Here is a 24,266-nt window from a genome sequence, read left to right as displayed (position 1 = left end):
ATGCTTATCTGCCATTATTTGATGGACACTTTGTTTTTGTCTTTTTCCTTTTTATCAGTACCAGGGATCGAACTCACAACTGCCTGCTTGCAAGACAGGCGCTTATGCCGCTGAGCTAAATCCCCAGCCCCCGACACTGTTTTAATTCATAACCCTTTTGGGGTCACACAACCCGTGAAGGATGTAGACCTGGTAGTACCATTGCAAAAAAGGACACTGAGTCTACAGGCCTAGAGCTGCTGTCAAGTCAGGAAACAGTCCTGAGAAATTCAGCAGGGAATGAGAGGCTGTGGGGAAGCATACAACAATAGGACTATTCGCCTTTCAGATGTCAGCGAGTCAAACTCTAGACCTCCTGGAGAGGTAATTGTCCCACATTAATGAAATATAGGCAGATAGTAAACAAAACCTAGCTGGGTGTGGTGGCGCATGCCTGTAATCCCAGCACTCTGGAGGCAGAGGCAGGAGGCTCTTTGTGAGTTTGAGACCAGCCTGGGCTATAAAGTGAGCCCAAGGCCAGCCTAAACTACATAGAGACCTCAAAAAAAAAAAAAAAAAAAAAAAAAAAAAAAAAAATCTACAAAATCCTGAGGCCAGACACAGAAGCATGATGGGAAGTGTGATTTTTTTGATCTCTTGCAGGGTTGTGAGCTTTTGAGTCCCCTCAGGACATGACATACAACAAGGAGACACTGCTCACTACAAACCAGAAAGATTTATTTTTTTTTGTCTTTTTCCTTCTTATCGATACCGGGGATCGAACTCACGACTACGTGCTTACAAGGCACGTGCTTATGCCGCTGAGCTAAACCCCCAGCCCCCAAAGCTTTATTCTTGATCAACATCAACACTAAAGCAGGGCCTTGAGATGGAGCGGGGGAACAGGGCGCGGCCACGGCTTGGCTCAAGGGCGGGGTCTCTACAGGGACAGGGGAGGGGGCGGGGTGAGGACCGTAGGGCCAGGTGGGTTCCCAAGGCGAGCCCACGCTCTGGCTCGCCAGGCAGGGGTGAGGCAAGGTCCCAGCTCTTCTTGGGCCCGGGCAATGCGGCGGGCGAAGCGGCTGCGATCCCGAGCGAGCTGCTCCCAGGGGCCTCGGCGGGCGGCCTGCGCAGGTCCAGCCCACACAGCCAGGAGATGCACTGTGATCTTCTCAGAGAAACGCACCTGGGGACCAAGGACAGACACAGGGTTTCACATGCAAGATTCATAGGGTCACAGGAACCCACACAGGAAGTGTGTGTATGGGGGGGGGGAACTAGCTGCAAAATCCACTCACTGCAGGCCACAGTGTTTGACTTACCCAGGAGTTTCCTGGGCCTGCCCCAAGCCACGCCTCCGGCTGCACCCATAGGGCCCTGGCCTCTTGCAGAAGATTGCAGGATGGTGATGCAGCCCCAGCCGAGGGCGAGGCAATCTTCTGTAACAAGGGCAGGGGACCCCGGAGTCCCGCCCAGTCTCTCTGACTTAAGAACCTGCTGTCTATGGGTCTACCTTCAGGGCAATTCCAGCATCAAACTAAAGAATCTAGGCCCACAGCAGCACCCACCTTTCTATCCTTCGCGGAAAGCTTAGGATCCTGATCCTCGGGGAGGGTCTTTGACAACCTCAACTTCTTCTGCAGTCGGAGGGGCAGCTTAGGAGCAGGCCAGGGAGCTGGGGGCGTCTGTCCAGGGACATACATGGCCACAGCCAGGGGCCGGGGTTCAGTCTCAATCCAAGCTTCAGCAGCATGCTTTTCCCTTGTCCTCTCTCCAGGTGGCGCTGTCCAGGCACTCAGCTGGGCACCTTGAAGTTGAGGGAAGGCACCTGGGCCCAGGTCAGTATCTCTGTCCCCAACTGCTCCTAAATCACCTCCTGTGTCCTGGTTCTCCTCCCACTCATCTTCGTCCTCTGTGACCTCTCCAGGACGATATACCCAGGCCCTCAGGAAGGTGCTGGTGCCAAGGGTGGATGAGGAAGCATCAGCTTCTCCCTGAGCTGATCCCGAATCACTGCCCTCATCTTCCTCATCTTTCCCCTTCTCCTCCTCATCTTCCTCATCTTCATCCTCCGTGTCCTCTCCAGGCCGATACACCCAGGCCCTTAGGAAGGTGCTGGTGCCGAGGGTGGATGAGGAAGCATCAGCTCCTCCCTGACCTGATCCCAAATCACTGTCCTCATCTTCTTCCTCCTCCTCCTCCACTTCCTCTTCCTCCTCCTTCTCCTCCTCTTCTTCCTCATTTTCATCCTCTGTGTCCTCTCCAGGCTGATACACCCAGGCCCTCAGGAAGGCATTTGTGGTGATGGTAGAAGAATCCCCAGCTTCTCTCTCTTCCTCAGCCCATCTGGAATCAGGGTCCTCATCTTGCTCCTTGTCTTTGTCCTCTGCGTTCTCACTGGGGTGATCTTCACAGGATCCATGCAGTGGCCCTTGTTGGGGACCCAAGGATCGTGGCTCTGGGTCAGCGGCTCCTTTCTGGGCTACCTCTCTGACCTTCGAGTCCTTCCCAGCCGCCTCTCCTGAGCAACTGTGCCAGGCCCCAGGGCTGGGCCCTGACCATGACGGGGAAATGGACCTCTTGGTTTCTGTATTTTCTGTTCCTTTGTTCTCCGTGGCTTGCTCCTCTTCCTCTCCTGGGCAACACAGCCAAGTGCTGGGCTTGAGTTCTGGGGCCAGAGGGGAAACAGAGGCGGTGGCAGCTTCTTTGCTGGCAGCCTCCCCATCTTCCCCCTGCTCCTCCCTGACAGGACCACCCTGGCAGTGTGATGAAAGATAAGCTAGCTTGGTCTCTCCCTGCTCTTCAGCAGCTTCCCTTCCTTTAGTCTGCTTCTCTCCAGAGCTCTTATCAGGACCTTGCAGGGCACTCAGCAGCAGGGTGGGGGACAGTGGTGCAGGCTGGCCATGGGTGAATTCTCCTGGTTGCAGCCTGTTTGCTTTTTCCTTCCCATACTCTACCGTATCGCCACAGGAAAGTCCCCAGGCTTTGGGAGCAGAACTGCTGACTTTCAGGTCAAGTCCCCCGGGCCCTGGTGCTGCCTCTCCATTCTCCTCTGTGGCTCCGATGTCTTCAGGCTCCTCTTCTGGATTTTGGGGCCAGAGGAAACGAGATCCTTCAGGAGGAGCCTCGACATCTCCCTCCACTCCAGCTTCTAGCTCATCTGCTCTTCTGGCTTCTGCCAGCCAGGGCTGTAGGGGTCCTGGGACCCTCAGGAGGCTCCAGGCCCGGCTCAAGATTCCCATCAGAGGGGACAGCAAGTACAAGGCCTGGGCATCCCACCAGGGACTGGTGTGATGGGGCACTTGGCCCGGGGCCATCTGGCTGGGCTGGGGAGAAGAGAGAAAAAAATAAAGCTTAAGAGCCATTTTGAAAATAGTATTAGAGCATGACCCTGAGTCACACAGGAAAATAGCAACACAAATATGAACGTGAGTAACACTGCCTCAGATTCCTTGGTAATCTCGGCACGCCCATTCCTGTTGCTCACACCCTTCTCCCTTTAATCCCTGGGAGCCAGCACCCCAGGTCTCTCTTTGATCCAAAATTCAAGCCCCTGGCCCCTCCTTCCTCAAATCTTCATTCCATTAAAAAAAAAAACAAAAAACAAAAACCACTTCATTCCAGCCCTAAGAACAAAAAACCTTTCACTAGTTTTCCTTGGGGACCAAGTTATAGCCTCCATTTCTGACACCTATGAGGACAGAACAGGTTTCTAACACCTTTCTCTCCGGGTCAAGGAAAACATTTTGACCCCTAGAGGATTCCTTCTCTAGGGAGCCAAGAGTCGGGCTGCCACACTCCTCTTTCCTCAGCCTAGGATCCGGGTTCCCCATCCCACTGCCCGTCTCACTGAGGGTCCCCACGGCTTTCTCAGCCGCTTCTGGCTTCTCTCCACACCCTGGAATCCAAGCTCCCAGGCCCTCCTTCTCCACCTCCAGGGGACCTGGCGCGGAACCCTCCGGACTCAGTCTCCTCCTCTTTACAGCCTGGTAGTCTGGCCTCCAGCTCCAAGCGCAGGCCCAGCCCGCCTCCTTCGGTTCCGATCCCTTTACTCACCGGCGGGGCTGCGCGTCAGCCCGGGGGCAAGAGCGCGGGTCCGGGTAGCCAGAAGCGATCGCAGGTCCGGAGGGCTCGGGAGGCCTGCGCGTTCATCTCGCCTCACACGTCGATCTGGAGGGTTTTAAGGATCACGACTGTCGCAGCGACGTTAAATTGCCTGGCGTCTCGAGTATAATTAAACACAAACCTGGGACAGGGTCGGATTAGGAGCGCTAAATCCGGCTTTTATAGTCCTCCTCAGCAGACGCGCTGACGTCACGAATAGGGGCGGGGTTTCGGAACGTCATGGATCTTGTGGGTGGGGATGGAAAAAAAAATCCAGATTTCTCGTGGACTTTCCGAGCTTTTGACGTCATGATGTCGTTTGGATAGTGGCCACATCTCAAGGCCCCAGGAGTTTACGCTGTGCGGGTGACCAATGGGCTGTATGGAAGGGGGAGCAAGACTGGGATAGCAGGGGCCTTGCAAGTGTGCGGTCCTGAGTTCAATCCCTGGTACCCATAAAAACAAAAAAGACAAAAAAAAAAAAAAAAAAAGACTGGGATGGTAAAGAGCACTTGCAATCCCAGCAATCTGGAAGCTGAGGTAGCAGGACTGCTGTGAGTTCCAGGACAGCCTGGGATACATAGTGAGTTTAAGGCCAGCCTGAACTGCATAGTGAAATCCTGTCTCAAAAAAGACCACAAAAATAAAAACAAAAACAAGACTATTGTGGTCCCAGGCCATCCCACCTCAGTTTAAACAGCAGACCCTAGTCAATTCTCCCACCTTCTCACGTGATTGACTTCCTCCCCAAGTTGGAGGTAGGGTATTGTTCCCTTTCACAGATGAGTAAACTGAGGGTTAGGAATGAAGGAATTTGCTCAATGTAGTACCAAACAGTCCAGATTTTTTTTTTTTGTCTTTTTCATTTTTGTCGGTACCAGGGATCAAACTCATGACTGCCTGCTTGCAAGGCAGGCACTTATGCCGCTGAGCTAAATCCCCAGCCCCCTTTTTTTGTCTTTTTGCAATAGGGTCTTACTATCCAGTTCAGGCTGGCCTTGAGCTCATTTTGTAGCTCAGGCTGATCTCGAATTTGCAGAGATCCTCCTGCCTCAGCCTCCTGAGTGCTAGGATTACAGGTGCGCACTACTATGCCCAACTCTTTTTGTTTTTGTTTTTTTGGGCGGTACTGGGGATCAAACTCATGACCTCGCACTTGCCAAGCAGGCACTTATGCTGCTGAGCTAAATCCCCTGCCCTTTGTTTTGTTTTGAGACAAGGTCTCATGATTTATTTCTGGCTGGTCTCAAAGTCACTATGTAGCCCAAGCTGGCCTCAAATATGCAGCACTCCTCCTGCCTGAGTCTGACCTGGGATTACAAGTGTGTGCCACCACACTGGGCCGGATTCTTTGTTAATAGGAACGAGAATGTGGAAAAACCCCATTCTTCTTTGGGAACTGGATGAACCCTCCCCAGCCTCACTCAAAGCTATGCTTCCATACTGGGCCATCACAGCTGAGGCATCCTGACTCCTAGCTCCCACTTTCTTGAGTACCCACAAGTCTGAAATCCTAACCCTGATTCTCCTCAGGCCGCTGGCGTCTGAGTGCTAGTCCCTGGTCAGACCAGCCCCCCTTTAGTTATTTATTTGGGTACTGGAGTCAAACTCAAGACCTCATGCTTGCCAGGCAGGCACTTATGCCACTGAGCTAAATCCCTTTATAGTTGGGCCAGTGCCCCAGACCCAAACACAGTAGGCTGACAAGGATCTCTCTTCTCCAACCCCAAGAGTCCCAGCAACAGGCAGCCAGGAGGGGAGTTGGGGCCCAGCCCCTCCCCTGGGCTGTGGGGCAGCAGAGCCAGGGGTCAGGCTGTGGTGGAGAAGCCAGGAGGGGCGGGGACAGCCAGGATTGGGAGGGGAGACAGCAGCGTGGGAGGGTGGCAGAGGAAGGGAAAGACCAGCAGAGAGGAAAGAGAAAGGGAACTGGAGGAAAAGAGAAAGTGAGGAGAAGCGAAAGGGACGGAGACTGGGAGGAAATAACAATCATGGCAGGACAGGGTGGAGAGAGAGAGTGAGAGGAAACAGAGACGGCAAGAGGAGAGAGGAGGTGGGAAGGGCTGAGAGAGGCGCTCAGGCACAGGCTCTGAACCTGAGAGGAAAAGCTTGGGGCTGAAGCAAGCCTGGGAAGAGACTAGAAGAGACAGAGGGGAGAGAGAAATAGAAGGTGAGGCTGGGAAAGAGGTGATCTCAAAGAAAAGTTGAGTGCAAGAAGGAAAGAGAGAAAGGAGAGAGGAAGAAAACACAAGACAGCAGACAAAGGGTAAAAGGTGAGGGCAGAATCAGGTGAGGAGAGAGACCCAGAGCTATCAGGCCCAGCTCTTGAGAGACCAAGAAGGGGGAGACTGCGACTGGCACCCCTCACCCACAGCATCTCTCCCTGTCCCGGGGACCCCAGAGTGGGGTAAGTTGCCTGCCTGGGCTGGGAGGGGAATCGGGATGCACATTCCTGGAGCCTTAGGGCCCCGCTTATGGAGTTGGCAGGGATATTGGGGGGAGGGTGTGCCCGTGGGAGGGCAGGACGCAGGTAGCCCGGGGCAGAAGGAAGAGGGGAGGACAGAGAGGGTCACATTTCTGGCCAGGGCCCAGTGGGCAGAAAGAAAGGAGCCCCTATTCCCTGTCAGGCCATAGATAGCTGCCCCCTCCCTGCAGCTGCCAGTGCCACCCACCTCTCTTGGCACTGCTGTGGTATGCGCTCGGGGGCACGGCCTCCCCGGCCCCAGCCCCCAGCCCCAGACAACAGGCTCTTTCTCCTCAGTTTCCTTGGACCTCTGAGCCTCTGACCCGGTCTCGGTCACCATCCCCAGCTGAGCTGGCCTTGGGGACTCAGCCACTCTGTCCCCAGAGCCGAATGGAGGACGGCCGACCGTGGAGCAGCCTCAGCCTGGCCAGCAGTGCCTCCACCATCTCTTCGCTCAGCACCCTGAGCGCCAAGGTGCGCGCTTCCTGGTGACTGGGCCATGGGGAGGGAGGACAGCCCAGCTCTGGGCCCCTCTGTCCCTTGCTTGGTGCCACCCGAGGGCCTCTGGTTGTTACTCGTGAGACACCTTAGAATTGGCTCAGCAGCTGCAGCTGGGGAGCTGTGGCCACTCCCGGCCTGTCCCCACCCCTCCCAGTTTCCTAACTCCCAGCCAGAGTGACACCCTCTCTTGACCTGCTTGCTGTCCCAGCTGCCACGCCCCAGCCAAAGTGAGCCTGTTACCACTACTCCTTGGAGAGGATGCGGCCACCCTGTCCTGTCTTGGTTTTTTTTTTTTTTTTTGGTACGGGGATTCAACTGTGCGCTTGCAAAGCAGGCGCTTATGCTGCTGAGCTGAATCCCCAGCCCCTTAAATTTTTTTTTGTCTTTGTTCATTTGTCCATTTCCTCTGTCTACCTGTGAAAGCCAGTTAGGGAAGACTTCTCTTGACAATCAGGTCCCCAGGATACTTTCATCTCCATGTCACCCTGGCTGCACATTCAAGGAGGAGACCCATTTTCACATCCTCTGGCCACTTCCGGTGCCCTGAGCTCAAAACCAGAGATTCGATCCCAACCTTGGTCAGCGGTGCCTCCAAAGAAGAAGGGCCTCCTGTGGCAACCTTGTTCCAGGAGCCTCGACCCCATCTGAGTCAGCCAGAGGGATCTAAACCCCTAATTTGGACATGGTTCCTGGGGATGGGGGTCATGGGCCAGGGCTGGAGCTGTCCTTTCATCCTTCTATTTACTGGGAGCTCAAAATTGAAGTCATCCTGCTGACGGACCTCCCTGCCAACAAAGGCTCTACCACATCCCTGGCTCTTGGGACCAGGGTGTCCGCTTTGCAGCAATGAACCGTTGAGTCTCTGAGCCCCATCCCCCCTCAATCCCTCCATCAGTGCTTACTGCGCTCTCTTCTGCAGAGCCTGTGGCCTGCAGTGCCCTCCCTCACCGACTCTCACAGGCACCTCTAGCAAGTGCATTTCTGAGTGACCCCCCATTGCTTCTGTCCTTCCTCTCAGCAGACGCCCACGCGGGCGGTAAACAAGGTCCATGCCTTTGGGAAGAGGAACAATGCGCTCAGAAGGGACCCCAACCTGCCCGTGCACATCCGAGGCTGGCTTCACAAGCAGGTGGGGTGAGCTGCAAATGGGAGGACGCTGGTGGCTGTTCCCCTGGCTGTCCACTTTTCTCTCCTTCCAGGGTTCCATGTATGTTTCTTTTCATCACCCTGCCTCTCCCCTTGTTCTGCATTGTTACATTCATTCATCCACCCATTCACTAATCAAGAAATAGTGCATATCACATCCAAGATTATCACAGGGGGCAGGGATGCATCATAAATCAGTAAGTATAACTGGGCATAGTGGGCTATAACTATAATCCTAGGATTCAGGAGGCTGAGGAAGGAAGATCACCATGAGTTGAAAGCCAGCTTGGGTGACATATGAGTTCAGTGCCCACTCAAACTATACAGCAAGATTTTAAAGCCCAAAGGCCCTGCAGGAGCAGGAGCCAAAATTCCTGTATCTAGAACAAGCTAAGGAGAGAGAAATCAGAGGGCTGGTGAGGCAGTAGTTCTCAAGCCTTGGTGCCTAGACCAGCAGCATCAGTGTCCCTTGGGAACTTAAGAAATGCAAATAGTGTTGCCCCAGCCCAGCTCTACCGAATTAAAACCTCTGGTGAGGTGCTCAGGAATCTGTGGTTTGTAGGTGTTGTTTTTTGATACTGGGAATTAATCTCAGGACCTGGCACTTGTCAGGCAGGTGCTGTGCTGCTGAGCCATATCTCTGGCCCAGTTTGTATCAGGGATTGTTTTTTTTTTGTTGTTTTTTTTTTGTCTTTTTCATTTTTATTAGTACCGGGGATAGAACTCACGACCGCCTGCTAGCAAGGCAGGTGCTTATGCCGCTGAGCTAAATCCCCAGTCCCTGTATCAAGGATTGAACTCAAGACCTCAAGCTTGCCAGGAAGGTGATTGTGCCACTGAGCTAAACCCCCAGCCCCCTCCCTCCTTCCAACTCAGGCCTTCCTTCTTTGTCTCTCCCCAGGACAGCTCTGGGCTTCGGCTCTGGAAGCGCCGCTGGTTTGTCCTCTCTGGCCACTGCCTCTTCTATTACAAGGGTCAGTGCCCCAGCTGGACCCGGTGGGAAGGTGCAGTTCCCCGCCTCCTGGCTTCCTAATCCTCTGTGATCCCTGATGCCGACCCCTTTGCAGACAGTCGCGAGGAGTGTGTGCTGGGCAGTGTCCTGCTTCCCAGCTACAGCGTTCGGCCAGATGGACCCGGAGCCCCCCGGGGGCGGCGCTTCACTTTCACCGTGAGTCCCTTGGTCCTCCATAGTACCAGGTCTGGGAGGGGCCCTGGAGGGGTGCATTGGAGGCCCCATTACTGTGACTGAAAGGTTGTGACTCTGATCCATGGCGTCCCGGGGTTCAGAGTGCCCTGTCCTCCCGCAGGCTGAGCACCCGGGCATGAGGACCTACGTCCTTGCGGCTGACACCTTGGAGGACCTGCGGGGATGGCTGCGCGCACTGGGCCGGGCCTCCCGCGCGGAGGGCGATGACTGGTTAGTAGAGGTCCAAGCCATGCCCCTGACTTCTGTGAGCAGAATCTTCCAGATCTCTGATTTTCTTTTTTTTTTTTTTTAATTTTTTTTTTTTTTTTTTTTTTTTTTTTTTTTTGCCTTTTTCGTTTTTATCGGTACCAGGGATCGAACTCACGACTGCCTGCTTGTAAGGCAGGTGCTTATGCCGCTGAGCTAAATCCCCAGCCCCCAAGATCTCTGATTTTCAATCACTAATGTAGCCTAGGATATTCTGTCTTTCAGGCTCCATCTCTCTGATTGGCTGCTTTAGAAATCTCCATCCCTGAGACGGATCCCTAACTAATAACACTAAAAGATCAAATTAAAAAAAAAAAAAAAGTCAGGCAGTCTTTTAGGCTCTGTCCCTGCCTTTTCCAATTTCCATTCTGGAGATTCTTTTCCCTGGTTCAGTCTTTCTTCTTTTTCTTTTTCTTCTTCTTTTTTTTTTTTTTTTCTTTTTTATCGGTACCAGGGATCGACTCATGACCACACACTTGCAAGGCAGGCACTTATGCCGGTGAGCTAAATCCCCAGCCCCTTCTTTTTTTTTTTTTTTTTTTTTTTGAGACAGGGTCTCGCTATGCAGTTCAGGCTGGGCTTGAGCTCACTTTGTAGCCCAGGATGGCCTCGAACTCACAATAATCCTCGTGCCTCAGCCTCCCAAGTACTGGGATTACAGGCATGAGTCACTATGCCCGGTTGGTTCAGTCTTTCTTATAGTACAGGAGATTGGGTCTTGGGATCTGGATGGACCTGGTGGCCCCGTACAAGTCACTTCCACACCCAGGGCCTCAGTTTCCAAATTTGGAAAATGGGTGCAAGGATGTATACCGCATAATTTCCCCTTTTTGGGTAGGTTGCGGTGTTTGCATCTGTGACGAGTCTAGAGCTATTACGAGGGTCAGAGGAATAATGTCTCTTTCTGTGCTTTCTTGTTAGTGGGCCATCTAGGTCACCTCCTCGTCCCCAGCCTGGGGAGGGCCCTGGTGGCCCGGGGGGTCCCCCAGAGGTGAGCAAAGGAGAAGAGGGGCGCATCTCGGAATCACCAGAGGTGGCTCGGTTCTCCAGAGGTCGTGGCCAACCCGGACTACTGGCTCCCAGCCCCACCGCAGACCTCCAGTCTGGACCCAGGGTTTGCAGGACCAGAAGCCCAGAGTGAGTGGGGCAGACCGGCGTTAGGGCGTGGCCTAATCGAGGGCGGAGCCGGAGAGTGGTTGCAGCGTGGTTTGATGGTTTCTGCTTTACGTCTTGAGAGTTGCTAGGGGTTCTGTGCAGTCACAGACTTTCGGGAGTTCTAAGGCGATACCACGAAGGAGACATTTGGCAGGATCTACCCAGCAGAGCAGGATTCTACTCCAACGCAACTGAACACTGAAGCGAGATATCCTTTTGGGCTGACTTGAAAGACAGTGAAGTGCACTGGGGCGGCTCTAGTTGACTCACTTCCCCGATTCTCTCCTTCCATAGCCCGTTTGCACCCCTCTCTCGCCCGCCTTCCCCGCTGAACCTTCCCCGTCCCCGATCTGCTCCAGCGCGGCGACCCCCGCCCTCAGGAGACACAGCGCTCCCTCCCCGACCTCACACGCCCTTGAGTCGCATTGATGTCCGGCCTCCTCTTGATTGGGGACCCCAACGACAGACCCTATCCCGGACCCTCACACCCCGCAGAGGACCATCCTCTGAAGCTGGAGGAGGACGGCGTCCCAGGAGCCCCCAAAACTGGAGTCAGGAACCCAGAATAAAGGTGAGCCAAGGGGACTGGAGAACTACATTTCCCATGAGCCTTCGGGACTGTTTTCAGGATGAATGGGCTCTAAGTCAGTTCCTTGAGCCTCATGGGGATTGTAGTCCTCAATAATTACCCACGCTCAGCTGGTCCTGGCCTTTGCTTCGTAAGCAAACATGGGTTTTGTAGTCCAGGATAATGTGCCCAAATAGTTCCCTAACAAGTGGTGTGGTTTTTTCTGCCTTAGTACCCAGTTTATTATGCTATTTTCTCTGAGCATTATTCATTTATAGCCCAGAATATCCACAGCTACCTCTCATCAGCTTGTGGGGCTGCTTTGCCAAAGCTAGCTCATCTATTAGCATACTCTCAGCTCTGAACCTCAGGTCTACTAAGCTTTCCTATTCTGAACATATCTGCTGTGATATCTGCTACTAGGATGAACTAATTTCTAAACATCTCTAATCATTATGTCTTCTAGGCCCCCCCTGGTTCCTCCACTTATCTCCAGCTCCCCCCAAGACACCCTGGGACCCGGGCCTCCATGGTTTTATTGGTAAGTATCCTGAGGCACCCAGATCTACCAGCGCCTCCTCCGTTGTTTTCTTTGCTGTGAGTAATGCTATTTCCTGGCCAAGAGCTTCAGAAACAAGGTATTCCATGGCCCTCGAGCAGGTGGTCATGTCTGTTTTCTGTGGCTGCTGAAATAGCACAGGACTTTGTTTTAAACCACAGACTGGGTGGTTTAAAACAATTTCAGTTGCTTTTGCCACCCTCTGGCTGTAGAAATCCGAAGTTGAGGTGGCAGCATGTCCAGGGCTACGCTTTCTCTGAAGATTCCAGGAGAGGATCTATTCACGCCCCTCTCCTAGGCTGGGGTGTTGGCAAAACCCTTGCTCTTCAGTGGCTGCATCATCCTGTCCCTGCCTCCATGATCCTGTGACTGTCTTCCTTTTTGGTTATCTGTGTCACTGGGTTGTGGGGATACCTTCTAGAGATTCTTTCTAGGTTCTTGCCTGAACAAAATTTTGGATGGAACAATCACAAAATATAGTGAAATTTTACATTTATTAAAAGTCGGAAGGAGCCGGGCGTGGTGGCTCACGCCTGTAATCCCAGCACTTGCGAGACTGAGATGAGAGGATCCTTGCGAGTTCTAGACCAGCTTGGGCAACAAAGTGAGCTCAAGGCCAGCCTGAACTGCGTAGCGAGACCTTGTCACAAAAAAGACCAAAAAAAAAAAAAAAAAAAAAAAGTCGGAAGGGCCAGGGATTTTGTTCAGCGGTATAAGTGCCTGCCTGATAAGCATGAGGTCATGAGTTTGATCCCCTGTACCAAAAAAAAAAAAAAAAAAAAAGACAGTGAGGGCCCAGGGATTTAGCTCATCTGCCTGGTAAGAGACACCCTAAACAATTAAAACATCTTTTTTGGAGGGTTAAAAGTAGGAAAAGAAACATGCTCTGCAGAGTGAGTTAGAACCAACTAAAAGTAGGAAAAGAAGTATACTGTACAACATGAGGGCAGACCACAGTGGAAGAGAGCTCACAGTGTGCAGGAGTACAAAGGTGGCCATCTTTGTACCTCCTACTCCCCAGGCTAACCTCAGGTCCAGGCTGACCTAGCAGAAACCTGCTTTTCCCAAGTAGAACTGCCGGGTGCAGGGCTTGGGTGCTTTACTGGTTACACCCATTTGCCCAGCCCGCTGACCATATCCTAATCTCCTACCTCATCTGTGTCTCCCTTTTAAATCATTAAATTACCCAAGCTGGGCTCAAATTTATGATCCTCTGCCTCAGCCTCCCAGAGTGCTGAAATATGCAAGTGTGCATCATCATGATGGCTAATTAATTTTTTAAACTTTAAGACAGGGGTCTCCACTGGGCACACTCCTGTAATCCTGGCATTTGGAAGGTTGAGGCAGGTGGATTGTTGCAAGCTGGACACAGCCTGGGTTACAAAGTAAGCCCAAGGCCTGAACTACATAATGAGACCCTGTCTCAAAAGACAAAAAACGACAAGGGTCTCCATAAGTAGCTGTGTTGCCAGGATAGGCTTGAAATTGTCATCCTCCTACCTTAGCCTCCTAAGTAGTTTATCACCTTACTTTGCTGATGTAGTGGTGGATACCTGTCATCTCAGCACTTGGGAGGCTGAGGCAGGAGGATCACCGTGAGTTCGAGGCCAGCCTCAGCTACATAGTGAGTTCAAGCCCAACCTAAACTGCATAGTACGACTTTGTCTCAAAAAAAAAGAGTCTGTTTTGGAAATGTTGCTGTTAGGCTGTTATACCTGTAATACTGATTTCTCAGAAGGTCAGATAAACAGCTTAATTCTTCTAGCTTTGAGAAGTGGAACTTTCATTTTAACTAATCTGTTGGGGCCCAAGGAAGGAGCATACTCCCAAACAATGGCCTCCTATAATTTTCTTTGTAAGTTATTATTAGTACACACACACACACACACACACACACACACACACACACATTTTTGGTCTTTTTGAGACAAGGTCTCACTATGCAGTTTAGGCTGACCTTGAACTCACTTTGTAGTTCAGGTTGGCCTGGAAATCAGTGATCCTCCTGCCTCAACCTCCTGAGTGCTGGGATTACAGGTGTCCACTAGATAACTGGCTTCTCAGTTACTCTTATCTTGACTACATGCAAAGTTGAAAGCTTATGGTACCCAAGGAGACAGAGACAGTATGAAAGCAGAGATGCCAAGCTGTTACCTGTAATTCCTTGGCCATCAAATGTCTGCAGCCCCATTGAAACAGTCAGTGTTTTTGGCACCGAGTTTCATTAGCGACCTGCTTGTGTCCCCCCCCCCCCCGCTTTTTTTTTGTCTTTTTCGTTTTTATCGGTACCAGGGATTGAACTCACGACTGCCTGCTTGCAAGGCAGGCACTTATGCCGCTGAGCTAAATCCCCAGCCCCTGCTTGTCCCCTTTGACCCTTGATTTTTTTCCTTCTTCCTAGCCAGGTCCACCCCTGGACTCAACCTTCCAGCAAAGCTTGGAGACAGATGTAAGTTCCCAGATGCAGCCTTTCCTGGGGTCCCAGAGCTGGCAGGAGAAGATGTTCTAGATGGTATGGGGTGGGGAAGATCCCATGGGGCCCCTGAATGCTCCTCCTGTGTCTTTTCTGCAGAGCCTGCTGACCAAGCTATGTGGGCAGGATCGGCTCCTGAGGAGGCTGCAGGAGGACATCGACCAGAAGCAGGAGGAGAAGGTCCTGGGCCCCCAGGACCATCCTCAGTGCTGTTGGAGGATGCAGAGGACAGGATGCCTCTGTTGCCCTGAGCCCAGTGTGGCTCCAGAAGTCTGATAGCTTCCCTCTCCTGCAGGAGCAGCTGGAAGCCGCCCTGGAGCTCACCAGGCAGCAGCTGGGCCAAACCACCAGGGAGGCTGCAGCTCCCGGCCGGGCCTGGGGTCGCCAGCGCCTCCTGCAGGACCGCCTGGTCAGCGTGAGGGCCGCCCTCTGTCATCTGACTCAGGTGAGAGGCTGCAAGGGCGGGGCTGTAGGGTACTGGGAAGGGGACCCTGTGGGTTACAGGACCGGGTTCTGGAGAAATCCATCACCCAAGCTGTGCAATAACCTTGATCATCTGGAAACGGAGACAGAGACAGAGAGAGACTGAAACAGAAACGAGAGAGAGACAGACAGACAGACAAATAGGCAGACAGGAAGACAGGCAGACAGAAAGATAGAGAGCTAAGTGATTAAATTGCTCAGGCTGGGATTGGGTTTGGAATCTTCCAGCCTCAGCCTCCCAGACTGTTGAGATTTGGGTAGGGAGAGGGGTGTGTGTGATTGAACTAGGGCCTTACATCACTGGGTGAATTTGACTTGGGCTCCCCGGGTTGTGTGAGCTAACCCTCTCTAATAGCTGGGTGTGGTGCACCTGCTTACAACCCCAGGATTCTGGGAAGCTGAGTCATGAGGATCAAAAATTAAAGCCTAACCTGGACAATTTAGAAATTTAAGGAGAATATGTCTATCTCAAGTCAGTAAATAATAAATAGCTGGGGCTGGAGCTCAGTATGAAGAACTTGAGTACAGAAGAAAAAAAAAAAGGAAAAAGTAAAGCAAAGACAATCAGGCATGGTGGCACATGCCTGTAATCCCAGCACTGAGGAGGCTGAGGCAGGAGGATCACTGGGAGTGTCAGGTCAGCCCGGACTACTCAGTGAGACCCTGTCTTAAAAACAAAACAAAACAAAACAAACAAAATTTAAAAATTTATTAAACCCTCTGGGCCCTGGGCTCTAGCTATCTTTTTTTTTTTTTTTGGTACTGGGGATTGAACTCAAGACCTCACACTTGCCAGGCAGGCGCTTATGCCACTGAGCTAAATCCTCAGCCCTTTTAGCTATCTTTTATGTAAACTCTAGATAGTAAAAACAACATTTGCTTCATGGGACCCTCACAAAGATCCCATCAATATATGTAAATGAATATTTAACACAGTAAAAATACTTGGTCCTCGGTAATATTGTAAGGGCAGGCAGAGAGCAGAGAGACCAGCCAAATGGGCTTCAGGGGACAACAGGGCTGTATATCTCAGGGGTGCGGGTGGTAGCAAGGGGAGAGCAGAGGTGTTTAGGGGAGGTGTTTGTCTGCCTTTGATTGGAGCATGGCAGTGAGTAGTCTGGGGCAGACACATCATGGGGTTTCCTGGAACCCGATGGGCTGTGCGTGGTGATCTTTGATGGCCTTACCCGCTGGGCATGACAAATGCTTGTGTGTTTAGCGCTAATAATTATTATCTGTTAGTAATGGAGACTGTTTCTAAACTATGTGAACTACTGTTCAAACACCTTTAAACTTGGGGCTGGGTTTAGCTCAGCGGCATAAGCACCTGCCTTGCAAGCAGGCAGTCCTGAGTTTGATCCCTGGTACCAATAAAAAGTTTAAAAAAAAAAAAAAAGAGCAAACAAACACCTTTAAACTGATGGCGAGGATAGTACCCACCTCATAACAGTTCACCAAGAGGGCCGGGGATGTGGCTCAGCTACATAAGGACCTTCCTGACAAGGGATAGGTCTGAGTTTGATCCCGGTAACAAAAGAAAAAGAAATAATTCACCAAGAGTCAGGGGTGGTGGTGCATACCCTTAATCCTAGGACTTGGGAGGCTGAGGCAGGACTGCTGCAAGTTCGAGGCCAGCCAGGGCTACATATTGAGACCCTGTCTCAAAAAAATAAGACAAAACAGAACAGAAAGCATTCACCCAGAGGTGGTACTGGTTACCTGTGCCCACCTGCTAGCTATTGCTATCCTGGCCTTTTCCCCCTTTTTTGGGAGAGGGATGATACTAGAAATTGAACTCAACCTCACACTTTCCAGGCAGGTGTTGTGCCACTGAGCTATATTCCTGGTACCTCCTTTTTTCCTTTTTGAGACAGTCTTGATATGCTATGCCATTCAGGCTTGCCTTGAACTATGTAGTCTAGGTTGGCCTCAAACTTGCAGTGATCCTCCTGCCTCAGCCTCCTGAGTGCTGGAATAACAGATGTGTGCCGATGCACCCAGATGACCGTCTTTATCCTGGCCTCATGATGCTGCGCTGCAAGGCGTTATGGCCTTGGCTTCCCCTGAGTACATCACACCTGCAGTCTAACGTGCTCTGAAGAGGCACATTAGCAATCCAGCGACTCAGGGATGCTCTTAATTGTCTACACTAGCTGCTCTGTGGAATGCAGGTTTCACAGACTCTGGAGTTCCCCTAGTCCCAGCCCGGCCCTGGGCCGGGGCCCAGGCATCCCCTCCACCCCTAGGCTGGAAAAAGATGGGCAAAGTTGTGGAGGGTGGCGTGCTAACTTGTTTTTCTGCCACTTGAGGAGCGAGAGCGGATTTGGGCCACATACAGAGGCCTGGAGCAGGAGCTGGGCACCTTGCGAGAGACCCTGGAGTACCTGCTGCACCTTGGTTCCCCCCAGGTACGACGCGCTCCCTTCCCAGGGGCCCAAGCCAGATCTTGGATGGAAGGGACCTGCTATAGCAAGCCCCTCCCACAGAGCCAAAGCCCCTCCCACTAGGCCCAAGTCCCGCCCCCTATCCTGTTAGTCTAAACTTTTTTTTAAAAAAAGAGTGGGAAGAGCTTAGCGGGGCATAGTGATGCACACCTATACCTATAATCGCAGCACTCAGGAGGCTGAGGCAGGCGGATCATGCAAATTTGAGACCAGCCTGGGCTACAAAGTGAGCCTGCATCCAGCCTGAACAGCATAGTGAGACCCTGACTCAAAAAAAAAAAAAAAAGAGTGGGAAGAATTTATTGAAAGAAAGCTTCTATCTATCTGCGAGGGACAGAAAGTGGCCCAGAAGGTGGGTTGCCCCCCCTACTCTAAGCTCTTTTTTGTAGTTAAGAGCCTGCTCTGCCCCCATTGGCCAAGTTCTAGTCTGGCAACCTGCTTCTTGCCTATTGCTGTTAAATTTATCCTCCGGAAAGAAAAGGGAAAAATCTTCTGGTTTCCAGTTCTAAACCTAACTTCAAACGCAGTACCTAAAATATAAAACCCCTTGCTTAGCCTCTGACTTATTTCTTCATTCTCAGCTGATGTAGGTAGTTCTGAATCATACATATTTATTTATTTATTTATTTTTTGTCTTTTTCGTTTTTATCGGTACCAGGGATCGAACTCACAACTGCCTGCTTGCAAGGCAAGTGCTTATGCCGCTGAGCTAAATCCCCAGCCCCGAATCATACATATTTAGCTCGTGACACTGACTTCGCAGTTACTCAGGAAGCTGAAGCATGAGGATTGCAAGTTTGAGGCCAGCCAAGGCTGCTTATGGGACCAGGTCTGGAGAGTAAAAATAAAAACAAAAGTGACTGGGGAAAAAGAAAAAAGAAAATCAAAATAAAAGACAAAACAAGGGGCTGGAGATTTAGCTTAGTGGCATAAGCGCCTGCCTTGCAAGCAGGCAGTCATGAGTTCGATCCCTGGTACCGATAAAAAGGAAAAAGCAAAAAAAAAAAAAAAAAAAAAAAAAGTAAACAAAACAAAACAAGGACAAATAGTTTATAATAACAACAAAAGTCAACTATCTAAGAATAAATCTAGTGAGAGATATGTAAAACATCTTTTTTTTTTTTCCATTTTAAAACAGGGTCTTACTGTGCAGTTCAGGCCGGCTTTGAACTCACATTCGCCTAGGCTGGTCTTGCACTCTCAACAATCCTCCTGCTTCAGCCTCCTGAGTGCTTAGATTAGAGATGTGTGCTACCACACCTGGCTAAGACCTTTGTTCTGAACACCAGAAAAAGTCATCAGTAGACATTAAAATCTAGAGATGGAGAGGCTTCCATGGTTACCAGTAGGAATGACAAGGGAAAGACGTGGCATCACCCCAGCATTTTCCAGATGAGGACCAGCAGCGCTGGGACAGATTTGGAAGAGTTTCTGTATAGATTGACAAGGGGACCCTAAATTGTCACTGCAAATGCAGAAGGCCAGGAGTCACCAAGATGACCCCCAAGGGCCAGCACAGCCGCATGTCACCCCGGATATGAACACTATGGTTACTAAGACAGCAAATGTTCTGTGGGGGGACGGCAGGACCAGAAAGGGGGCTCAGAAACTGACCCATGGATATTTATACAGTCAACCCCGTGGCGCAGAGGTGGGGCTACAGAGCAGGACACAAAGGACATTCCCACACTTCCCCTGGTTCCACAGGGAGAAAAATCCTGACTCTGAGAACAATGCCCCAGTTCAGACCATGCCAAAGCGGAAGAGCTGGAAGCCCCTCGAATTTCCTTCCTTCAGTAACAGAGCTCTTTCCTTCCCCCAGGACAGGGCCGCGGCTCAGCAGCAGCTGTGGATGGTGGAGGACACGCTGGCAGGGCTGGGGAGCCCCCAGAAGCCGCGCCCCCACACTGAGCCTGAACCTCCTACCCCTGCATTCCAAGGCGAGGAGTCCTCTGAGAGGGAGGTGAGATTCGCATCTCTCTCCTTCTCATTTCCTGTCCCAACTGCCCTGGCCCAATGTGTTCCCCTGCTCTTTTCTTTCTTTTTCTTTTTTTCTTTTTGTCTTTGGACACAGGATCTCACTATGTGGTTCAGGCTAGCCTTGAGCTCACTTTGTAGCCCAGTCTGGTCTTGAACTTGCAGTGATCCTCCTGCCTCAGCCTCCTGAATGCTGGGATTACAGGCGTGCAGCTGTAGTGGGCTGAGGTTTGGGTTGTAGTAGAGGACTTGGTTGGCATTCACAGTAAATAACGCGCGCGCGCGCGCGCACACACACACACACACACACACACACACACACACTTGGGAATGCTGGCCCACACCTGTAATCGCTGTACTTGGGAGGCTGAGGTAGGAGGATCCCCATGAATTCAAGGCTAGACTAGACTACACAGCAAGACCCTGTTTAAAAAAACAATAAGCAAAAGTAAAGAAAACCAGGATTAGGTTTACAATTATATTGTTCCTCATACTGTCTCAGTTGCTGAAAAGTGACAGTGATGACACAATCCTGAGTGCCCTCCTCTACACCCTCCAGAGCCTGCCTGAGTCCCTGGAACTCAGCTCCCCTCAATTGCCTGAGGCTGACTGGGGCCGGCCCCCTGGAGGTGACAGAGACCTTGGCAGCCCACGCTCAGGTGAGTGTCCTGATGGGTGGGTATGTCTTGTGTTCCCTGTCCTCATTGAGTCCCCTTTGTCCTTCCAGGCCTGGCATCTCCCAGGGTCTCCCGGGCTTCCAGCCCTGAGGGTCATCGTCCCTCCTCCCCACTGCTGGGGATCAAGGTAGGCTGTGCATGTGGGTCATTCCACTTGTCTTGTGGCCCTGTAATCTGTCCACCATGGACCCCAGTCCTAGCAACACAGCTGGGAGTGGTGTTCCCAAAGCCACCTTCAGAGGAGAGCGTGCTATTTGTGAGAACCTTGGTACTCATTTTTTTTTTTTTTCAGTACTGGGGATCGAACTTGCAGCCTTGAGCTTGCCAGGCAGACGCTTATGCCACTGAGCTAAATCCCCAGTCCCTTTGGTCCTCATTTTTATCTCTGCCATGTTTGGTTGTTTGAGACAGAGTCTCACTATGTAGTCCAGACTGGCCTCGAACTCGTCGTGGTGATCTTCTTGCCTCAGCCTCCCAAGTACTGGGACTACAGGTGTGCACTACCCTACCCATCTAGCTCTGTTACCTCTAAGCGGTATTACTTTGGGCCCATTATATTGCCTCACTGTTTCATCTGTAAAATGGGGCTAATAGTAGTGATTGCCATTTGGAACTGATGTTGTTAGCTAGGTGGCGTGAAGTTTCTGTAATCCTAGCACTTGGGAGGCTGAGGCAGGAGGAGGCTCACCCAGTGTTTGAGGTCAGCCAGGGCTACATAGTGAGTTCAAGGTCATTTTGACCTTGGGAGACCTTGTCTCAAAAAAAAAAATTACTCTTACCTTGGTGTCTTCAGCCTTTTGTTGTGTTTTGTCTTTTTGTTTTGAGACAGGATCTTGCCGTGTACTCCAGGCCTGCCTTGAATTCACTGTGTAGCTCAGGCTAGCCTTGAACACTGGACCTGCCTGCCTCAGCCTCCGTGTACTAGGATTATAGGACTGTGCCAACTCTCTGGCTATGTCCTCGTTCTTGAAGAAGACTGAGAAGGCCAGACAAACTTAGGGATAACAAACCGTGCAATTCTAGTTTTTAGACATACAGTCTGTAACTAATCTGTCTAGGACATCCAGAGCTGAGCAGGAATCTGATTTTCTTTCTTTCTTTCTTTCTTTCTTTCTTTCTTTCTTTCTTTCTCTCTCTCTCTCTCTCTCTCTCTCTCTCTCTCTCTCTCTCTCTTTCTTTCTCTTTTGAGACAGGGTCTCACTATGTAGTTCAGCCTGGCCTTGTCTCAGCCTCCCAAGTGCTGGAATTTCAGGTGTACACCACCACACCTGGTTACTGTTTCCTTTATTGAAATGTATGATTGGGAGCTGGGCAGGGTGTACACGCCTGTAATTTCAGCACTCGGGAGGCTGAAGCAGGAGGATCATTACAAGTTTGAGATCAGCCTGGGCTATGAAGTGAGCTCAAAGCTAGCCTGAACTGCATAGAGAGACCCTGTCTCAAAAAGACAACAACAAGTCAATAAAGGAAAACAAATATAAGTTGTGGGCAGAGATACCAAGCTGTATGCTGATTTTGGTTTCCATTGGGCATCTTCAAGTCCAGCTGTAAGATTGTGGTAACAATGAAGTGATTAAATGAATGTAGTATCTCCAAAGACTGCAAATAGTACCCAGGTTTATTTATTTATTTATTTTGTCTTTTTCGTTCTTATCGGTACTAGGGCTAAGTGCTTGCAAGGCAGGCACTTATGCCGCTGAGCTAAATCCCCAGCCCCTAGTACCCAGGTTTAGTGAGCACCTCATTCATTCTTCATCAGTTCACCCACTCAGCAAGTATTTATCTGTGATGCTGGGGCCCAAACCCAGAGCTTTTCACCTGGGAGGTGAGACTCCACTATGGTGCTCCCTGTAATCCCAGGCTTGAGGAGGAACAGGAGGAAGAGGAAGAGGCAGAAGGATCGCAAGCTCTAGGCCAGCCTGGGCGATTTAGCGAGATCTTGTCTCAAAATATAAAAAACAGCTGCGGATGCAGCACAGTGCAAAGGCCCTGGGTTCAGTCCCCAGTACCACACACAACAAAAACAAAACTGTGAATCTCTGTGGTGAACTGACTGGGAAGGGCCAGACTGCAGGCCGGGAGATCCGGGGTGAGAGGATAAAGAGGTGCCCTAGTCTTTGGGGTGTTGAGGGACTTCTAATCTCTCCAGGGTCCTACGGCCCGGCCCAGGATGAGTGCCCAGGAGCAGCTGGAGCGCATGCGCAGGAACCAGGACAGTGGACGGCCCCTCCTGCGCCCTGCTTCCCCCCGACTCCTTACCCTGGGGAGGACGCTGTCCCCAGCCAGACACCAGCCTGACGCAGAGCAGAGGGTAAGGGCAGGAGGGCTAGGACTGGCCGGGGGACAGTGACGGGCCCCTATTCCTAGTCTGTCAGTGTCCCGCCTTAAAACAAGAATATTCCCTACCTCCTTGCCCTGAGCTGATTCACCCCAACTAGTGCTTTATGAGCATCCTGGCTCGCCCAGTGCTGGGGGGCCAGAGCAGAGTGGTGAGGAGAAAAAAAAGGGGAGTTCCTTCGGGGGTGGAGGATGTCACAGACCTAGATGAGAGCCCAGTTGTTCTCAGCTGCTGTGTGTTGTCAAAGGAAAAAAATTCTTTGAGCAGAGCAATTGATTTTCTTCCCTATTACAAGAAATTAAAGATCAATGTGTTAAAAAAGGGCTTCACCTTAGATTCTTAAAGGAATTAGATAAGTCCTAGAGGTGTGTGGTGTGTATGTGTGTACACGGATGCGTGATTTTTTTCTCTGAGCCTCTTTCTTCAAAATGAAAAGGCAAGGTTTCCAGGGCAGGACTCCAAAGGCCCACTTCCTTTTCAGGCTGTCCTAGGAGCTGCAAAGTTGCTCAGAAGCTCAGGGTCCTGGAGCAGGTGAGGACCTGAAGGAGGGTGTGAAGAAGAAACACAAAAGGGAAGGCGAGGACTAGTGTTTATTATTAGGGTCTTCTGAGTACTGAACTACATGTTCCAAAACTTTAACCGCCACTTGAGTTCCTGGGGCATTAGAAACACCACCAAGAAGCCCTCCATCGCAGTGAGAACTGCAGTTCCCAGATCTATTCGTTCCTCTATCTGGGGGTTCTAGTAATGTGGAGGCGCAAGTAAACTACGAATCCCATAATACTCAGGGTCTGTGTTCAAACCTGACCAGTCCCATCACGTGCTCGGGACTACAACTCCCAGAGGGCAGCGCAAGGCCGCTACCTAAACCCCATAATGTCCCTTGTCTCCAGCCTACCTTTGTTTGTTTTTTCCTTCATTTTATGTCCAATCTACCTTTTTTAGTCCCAGGAACACTAGCCATTACTTGACCACATCCGACGGCCACAGGGAGCAGGTCCTCAGCCTGTCCCAAGCCCTGGCCACTGAGGCGTCGCAGTGGCGCAAACTGATGACAGGTAGGTAAGGGCCAGGGATAGCGGACTTCTAGGTTTCAGTGCGGGAGGAGCTGCAAACGTTGAGTACTGGGTCCGGGTGAGGAAGGGTCTGGTGCCTGCTGGGGGACTCCCATGTTGAGAAGAGTGTGTGGTAGCGACTGAGAGTTCTGAGTCCCCGGCAGGAGGGGACCAGGGTCAGGGTGAAGAGCCTTGAGGTGCCTGGAAGGCTGGCAGCTGAGTCTCAGGAATGGATTATGGGTTGAGACTATTGGGTCTGAGAAAGCGGGTGTTTGGGGCTGGATTCCTGGGGCAGAGGGTGGAGGGTGGGGCTTGGACTCCCAGATCTGAGGGAGGAGGGGCTGAACCTGGACTCCCAGGTCTGAAGAAGTGTTCTCTGGGATGGATTCCTGGGTCGAGGTCCCCGAGTCCTGAGTCCTAAAGTTTGCGGATCTCATTTCCCACTCAGCTTCTCCAGGTGGGAATTTGGACTGTCGCGAAGGCCCTATCCCTTCTGTTGCTCAGTCGGACCCCAGGCCCCAGGTCACCTCGCCTCCGAGATCCCCCGCAGTGACTGATTCCTCCGATTCCACTGGATTCTCTGGGCGCAAAAGTGAGCGAGGTGGAGGTCCGTCTCCCTGGGATCCCACGTGGGACTCGGGGAACGCCCCTCCAGCCGCCAGTCAGGACGACGGGGCGTGGCCTCTGAGGGTCACTCTGCTGCAGTCCAGTTTCTGACCTGCTTCGCCGAGGGGGCGTGGCCTGTGGCACCGCCTGGATATCTGTGGCCACTCAGAGCACCTGGGGGCGTGGTCTGGTCTCCACCTGTGTGGCCTGGGGAGGTGCCTGGTTTATATCGGTTAAATTTGGTTTTGCCCACTGTCCAAATTTGGATTAAAACTTTGAACTTTCAG

The 24,266-nt window shown here is 51.5% G+C and overlaps 3 protein-coding genes across 6 annotated transcripts in view; 1 reads left to right on the top strand and 2 right to left on the bottom strand.

The window, feature by feature from the left end:
- The window catches only part of Bax (BCL2 associated X, apoptosis regulator), a 94,606-nt gene that overhangs the window by 57,755 nt on the left and 12,585 nt on the right, over positions 1-24,266 (bottom strand). The gene's annotated exons all lie outside the window — the stretch shown is intronic.
- Positions 697-4,257, bottom strand: Ppp1r15a (protein phosphatase 1 regulatory subunit 15A). Its single transcript, XM_003465434.5, has 3 exons — positions 4,036-4,257; positions 1,548-3,305; positions 697-1,165 (listed from the first exon to the last, which is right to left on the bottom strand). Exons 2-3 carry the CDS (start codon positions 3,294-3,296, stop codon positions 920-922), a joined length of 1,995 nt encoding a protein of 664 aa, XP_003465482.5. The 5' UTR covers positions 3,297-3,305; positions 4,036-4,257; the 3' UTR covers positions 697-919.
- Positions 5,963-24,265, top strand: Plekha4 (pleckstrin homology domain containing A4). 4 transcript variants are annotated; one of them, XM_013147935.3, is made up of 20 exons: positions 5,963-6,353; positions 6,891-7,018; positions 8,064-8,174; positions 9,093-9,165; positions 9,259-9,359; positions 9,499-9,608; positions 10,566-10,781; positions 11,094-11,370; positions 11,834-11,908; positions 14,328-14,375; positions 14,499-14,579; positions 14,695-14,844; positions 17,192-17,290; positions 19,149-19,289; positions 19,863-19,962; positions 20,031-20,107; positions 22,130-22,291; positions 22,800-22,849; positions 23,264-23,376; positions 23,822-24,265. In XM_013147935.3, the coding sequence occupies exons 2-20, from the start codon at positions 6,935-6,937 to the stop codon at positions 24,088-24,090; spliced, it is 2,337 nt and encodes a 778-aa protein (XP_013003389.1). In that variant the 5' UTR covers positions 5,963-6,353; positions 6,891-6,934; the 3' UTR covers positions 24,091-24,265. The 4 variants fall into 4 exon arrangements, 3 of the variants coding, with proteins under 3 accessions (XP_013003389.1, XP_005001837.1, XP_013003388.1); XM_005001780.4 differs by having other exon boundaries at positions 5,963-6,487; positions 6,842-7,018; positions 8,067-8,174; XM_013147934.3 differs by having other exon boundaries at positions 5,963-6,487; positions 6,842-7,018.

This window comes from Cavia porcellus, unplaced genomic scaffold (genome assembly GCF_034190915.1).
Source record: "Cavia porcellus strain 051 isolate PalLab524CR breed Dunkin Hartley unplaced genomic scaffold, mCavPor4.1 scaffold_7, whole genome shotgun sequence".
NCBI classification, from domain to species: domain Eukaryota; kingdom Metazoa; phylum Chordata; class Mammalia; order Rodentia; family Caviidae; genus Cavia; species Cavia porcellus.
The sequence above is the reverse complement of the archived record's forward strand: the minus strand, read 5'-3'. Positions and strand labels throughout refer to the sequence as shown.

What these genes read in the sequence shown, in the direction of transcription:
- Ppp1r15a (XM_003465434.5), bottom strand. Translation starts at nt 3,296, where the DNA reads ATGGCCCCGGGCCAAGTGCCCCATCACACCAGTCCCTGGTGGGATGCC. An exon ending in TTTCCGCGAAGGATAGAAAG is followed by an intron (nt 1,166 to 1,547) that starts GTGGGTGCTGCT and finishes CTTGGTCCCCAG; the next exon opens with GTGCGTTTCTCTGAGAAGAT.
- Plekha4 (XM_013147935.3), top strand. Translation starts at nt 6,935, where the DNA reads ATGGAGGACGGCCGACCGTGGAGCAGCCTCAGCCTGGCCAGCAGTGCC. An exon ending in CCCTCTGTCATCTGACTCAG is followed by an intron (nt 14,845 to 17,191) that starts GTGAGAGGCTGC and finishes CTGCCACTTGAG; the next exon opens with GAGCGAGAGCGGATTTGGGC. An exon ending in AGCTCAGGGTCCTGGAGCAG is followed by an intron (nt 22,850 to 23,263) that starts GTGAGGACCTGA and finishes TACCTTTTTTAG; the next exon opens with TCCCAGGAACACTAGCCATT.